This window comes from Etheostoma spectabile, chromosome 21 (assembly GCF_008692095.1).
Source record: "Etheostoma spectabile isolate EspeVRDwgs_2016 chromosome 21, UIUC_Espe_1.0, whole genome shotgun sequence".
Classification (NCBI taxonomy): domain Eukaryota; kingdom Metazoa; phylum Chordata; class Actinopteri; order Perciformes; family Percidae; genus Etheostoma; species Etheostoma spectabile.
The window spans coordinates 7061415-7066150 of record NC_045753.1 but is presented as its reverse complement, the minus strand read 5'-3'; the positions used below and the strand labels follow the sequence as shown (position 1 = coordinate 7066150).

At 40.8% G+C, this 4736-nt stretch overlaps 1 protein-coding gene across 1 annotated transcript in view; it reads right to left on the bottom strand.

Moving 5' to 3' along the window:
- Nucleotides 1–4736, bottom strand: part of antxr1c (ANTXR cell adhesion molecule 1c) — an 81725-nt gene that overhangs the window by 64738 nt on the left and 12251 nt on the right. The window contains exons 3-7 of the mRNA XM_032502874.1: nucleotides 2253–2324; nucleotides 1275–1356; nucleotides 1139–1169; nucleotides 977–1050; nucleotides 797–865 (exon numbers count right to left, since the gene is read on the bottom strand). Of these exons, the coding sequence (XP_032358765.1) occupies nucleotides 797–865; nucleotides 977–1050; nucleotides 1139–1169; nucleotides 1275–1356; nucleotides 2253–2324 (328 nt within the window). The remainder of the gene's footprint in view (nucleotides 1–796; nucleotides 866–976; nucleotides 1051–1138; nucleotides 1170–1274; nucleotides 1357–2252; nucleotides 2325–4736) is intronic.

Here is a 4736-nt window from a genome sequence, read left to right as displayed (position 1 = left end):
AGCTGCTGCCCCCGCGACCCGATACCGGATAAGCGGATGAAGATTGATGGATGGATGGTAATAAACACGTCGCAAAAGGCTGTGACATATTGCAAAAGACCCTCAGATTTGTTTTTTGTTATCTGAAATTAAGTATTAGTAGAAAACAGCACTTTAAAATGTAATGTAAAATATTCAATTTAATGTTCAATTTGTCCAATAAAATAAAATAAAATATTGTGTATTTTTCCTAAATTTGTCCAGCTCTACACACACACACACACACACACACACTAAATCCAGGGAATACCAATAGGAATAATGCTCAAACAACATCTACAGTCAGATAATGGGTCCATTGACAATCAATCAAATGGAGCTTGTACTAAACTTGGGTTTGAGGTCGACCAGCCTTCAAACGCTCTCAAATATCCTCCACATTAAATACAGGAACCTGAATCATCCTCCTTCTCATCATGCTGAAGCTAATTGTTGAGTATTATTCAAGTCAGAGACATTTCTGCAGTCCAGCTTTGTGTGTTGGCATCCTAAGAGGCAGGGTTAAAAAAAATGCATTGGTGTTCAGAAAATCTAAAATTATGGGTTAGCCAAATTGCTCAGAGGCCACTGAATACACACTATGCAACATGGAGGTAACAGTAATTTCCACAAGTTTTGATTCCTGTGCACATGATGTACTGTACTTGTGTGCTATTATCTTTATTTCAAACCAGATACATAACATTTAGTGGATATAAAACGGCCATGAAAGTGTGAAACTGCTGTAGACGGCACAGCTGTATTACATTGGCATTACCTGTGTCTCATTGAAGTCTTTGACACCAACACAGTACACAATAGCTCCAAGAGACCTGGCTCGTTCTGCCTGTTGGAAGACACGGGCAATAAACAGAATAAGTTCCAGAAATCTGGCATTCAAGCAAGGAAAGTATTAATTTCTCCAGTGCTATAACCACAGCCAGTTTAGAGTTGCTACCTCTTGCTGCGCAGTGATGAGCTGATGCTCCTGCAGCTCTCCGTCTGTCAGCGCAATAATCACACTGGCCGTGCCTGGAAGAAGCACACGGACGTGTATAAACACACATGATGCATAACTTAGCTTGATGTAAGTATTCACAACAAGTCTTTTGATGCGTACCAAAGTTCTCCTGGTGTATCTGCTCGTTTGCCTTTAAAGAAGAAGATGTTTTATTGCCAAAGCTTCATATTTAGTGAGTTTGATTTGTTTTGATTCTCAGTGTAAGATTAAGATAAGCATTACAACAAAAGCTCACCCTCTGCAACCCGAGGTGCATGAATGTGTCTCCACCGGGAGTCTCTTTTTTCAGAGAGTTCAGCCCTTTTCTGATGTTCACTCTGCAGAGAAGAAAGAGCCGAGTTAGTTGCAATGAGGAAAGATTTAAACTGCAGCTTCTTTGTTGTATGTGTCATTATCTCCCAGTGTGGAAACTCATCCATCTTCTTGACATTTTTCTGTTTTTCCCCTTATCTCTTCCCAATACAGTAAGCACTATGGTTGCTGCCAAATGTGTAGATGTACACGTCTTTGTGCTTTATGAAGGTTTTTTACCCGATTCTGATTCATTTTAGTCAACGGAGCATGAATGCAAGATAGAAACAGCTCCGTTTGGAAGTAGAAACCCAGTTTCCGTGATGCTCTCTCACACAAAACAACAGCTTTATATAATCTTCATTCAGAGAGCATCTGCTTTCACTCTGGTACAACAGTTTCAGTTTACTTTACGGCTGATCTTTCTTCTTGTGTAAGGGCATTCCTTGCTAGAATAACATTTAACACAACGCAAATTCAGCTTTGGTTAGTCAGTTGCAGTTAAACAACGGAACAGAATGTATCAGCCATAAATGGGGCGAAGCCTGCGAGCTAGTTCAGGCAGTCAACTCTATCTGCACCCCTGTACACACACGTGACATGCCTCACGCCGTATCATTTACCAAACACAACCCCTCAATTTGGGGGTCTATTTAAGCTGCACATTTCTCTATCTCTGCCTTGTCAATGCTGCTGCTGCCCTGCACCTGTATTGCTGTCTGCTTTCAGCCCCACCACCACCACCACCACAGCAAAACCTGAGGCTTCGGCGAAATGGAAGCTACTTCATCACCACTTCGCAATATTTCATGTAAACCCAGACTGCGGGGAGTGATGAGGTCGGAGTCTGGCCGCCAAACACAATGTTCTGCTGTTATAGTAAACATTTCAAACGTGAGTTGTCTGACTGAACTTCATTTACCTGTTTTCTGTCAGTTTCATGATGGTGGATGCTCTGGAGGAGAATGTTATGAAGGACATCCTCAGCATGGGACTGGAACAGAAAAGAAAATCCATCATGGCACGTCATTCTGCAGCAGTACAGTCCAGATTAACCCATTACTGGTATAACCTGGCAAAGACCAACTTCACCAGCATTTGGCTGCTGGTTGGTGATTTCCCACATTGCACAACATGATACAAACATTTCTACATTTGAGGTTAATCAGAAACATTGTTTTACGGTTACAGTTATACTGCGAAAGCAACAAATTATTTTTCTTAGAAGCAAAACAAACTGCCCGGTAACCCATCCAGTGCTTCACTTTCATGCCAGACAAACAAAGTTTCAAACTAATAAATAACTCATGAACAAACTACCTCACTCGCTTTGAGGTCACTCCAACAGACTGTGTATGAATGGCTTCTTAAACCCAACCCAACAACATACTAAGACAGTGGTTCCCAAAGTGGGGTCTGGGGACCCCCAGGGGACCTTAAATGGCTTCCAGGGGTTTCCCAGAAAAAGGGGAATCCTTTCATTTCCCTATAATCTATCCATAAGTACCACCATGACAGAATGTATGACTACTAGGGTCATTTTCTCTTATCTAAAATCAAAAATCCTACCAGTTGGCGGACCCAGGGACAAAAACAGAATGGCGGTCTGTGGTCTAATTTGTGTCCGTTTAGTAGGGGTGGGGGAAAAAATCGATACAGCATAGTATCGCGATATTTCCCGTGGCGATACTGTATCGATACACAAAAGCCAAGTATCGATTTTTTATTATTTAAAATGCACATGAGAATAACTTTTTGGTAGTAGAATAATCAAATCAGTTGTTCTTCAGTCCACCAGATGGCGCTGTTGTTTCTGGTGAGGTCAGCGGGGTGACTGTCAGCGTGCAGGAGGATGTAGATAAAATAAACATTGTCAGCGTTAGAGAGAGAAATCAGAAATGCACCGTCTGCATTTAAATCAAGTGTTTGGAAATTTTCGGATTTTTTAACAAGGAGGGGACAACTGAGATGGATATGAGACATGCGATTTGCAAGGAGTGTCGTATGCAAATAAAATACTCAGGGAATACCACCAACATGAGGGCTCATCTTACACGCCACCATCCAGAGTTAGCGTTAGCCGAGGACGGTAAAGCTAATGCTAAACCAGCTCCGCCGAAAAACCAACCAACACTGGACACACTTAGCTTGACAAAGCTACCTCCAAATTCAGAACGAGCGAAGAAAATAACTCAAACCATCGCCTGCTTCATGTGCAAAGACCTGCGTCCATACAACGTTGTGGAAAATGAGGGATTTTGTCAACAAAACACTGGAACCAAGGTACGTAACTCTGTCGCGCCGCTTTTTCACGGATACAGCCGTACCCAAGGTCTACAGAGAAGTTAAACTCAAAGTTCAGGAAAGTTTAAAAACAGCAGAACGTGTTGCATTGACTTGTGATGCATCCACCTTAATTAAATGCAAACAGTTCAGTTTGCCAGTTGTATAACATTTATAACACATTCATGAAAGTGTTTGTTGTTAGTCAGCTTGACAGTCACATTTTACAGCAATAAAATCCATGTGAGATGAACAAACAGATGTTGACGATATTTTCCTTTGGGGACAAAATAATGAAGTTGGAAAAAGTAATAGAGTACAATATATCGCAGAATATCGCAATATGTTTAAAATCGCAATAATATCGTATCGTGACCCAAGTATCGTGATAATATCGTATCGTGGTGCCTCTGGTGATTCCCACCCCTACCGTTTAGGTGTGAAAACGTTTGGGAACCACTGCACTAAGACACCCCTAAGTGACGCCCTGCACGTATGTTCAGGATTTGAACCCTCTGTGCGTGACAAGGGCTAAAATGTTGGAATTCAAACCATGTCACTGAACCCTCAAAAGTTGCTATTTTTGTTTATTTGTGAAAAAAAATGTATATTTAGAAAGGAAACATACACACATGCACAGCTTTCTGAAGTAAATAAAATGTTTTGTATTGTTTGAGAGAGTTTGAGTAAGTGAATGCAGATTTGCGTCGTTTGAAACGTTATCATGTTTGTTTAAAACAGAAACTTTGAGGAGGGTTGGTGCTTTGCTCTGGTTGAACCGCAAAGCTCCAGGTGTTGTTGTTGCCTTGGAGCAGTACGGACAAAACAAAACCCCCCACTAGCTGAAGGCCATCTGTTGACATTTTGGATTTTACACTGCACTATACGTATATCGTTCATATTTCAGCCATGAGAGCATGCAGTCATATATACAGTAGAGCCCAACCGATAAAGGATTTTTAAGGCTGATAACGATACAAATATTTGGTTATTTAAAAATTTATATGCCAATATATCGGCTGATATATATTTAAAAGGAAAAATCCAGAAACGCGTTACTAAACATAAACAGATTTCCTTAACATTAGTTATTTGTAGTTATTTATGAGTTCTCACTAAAATA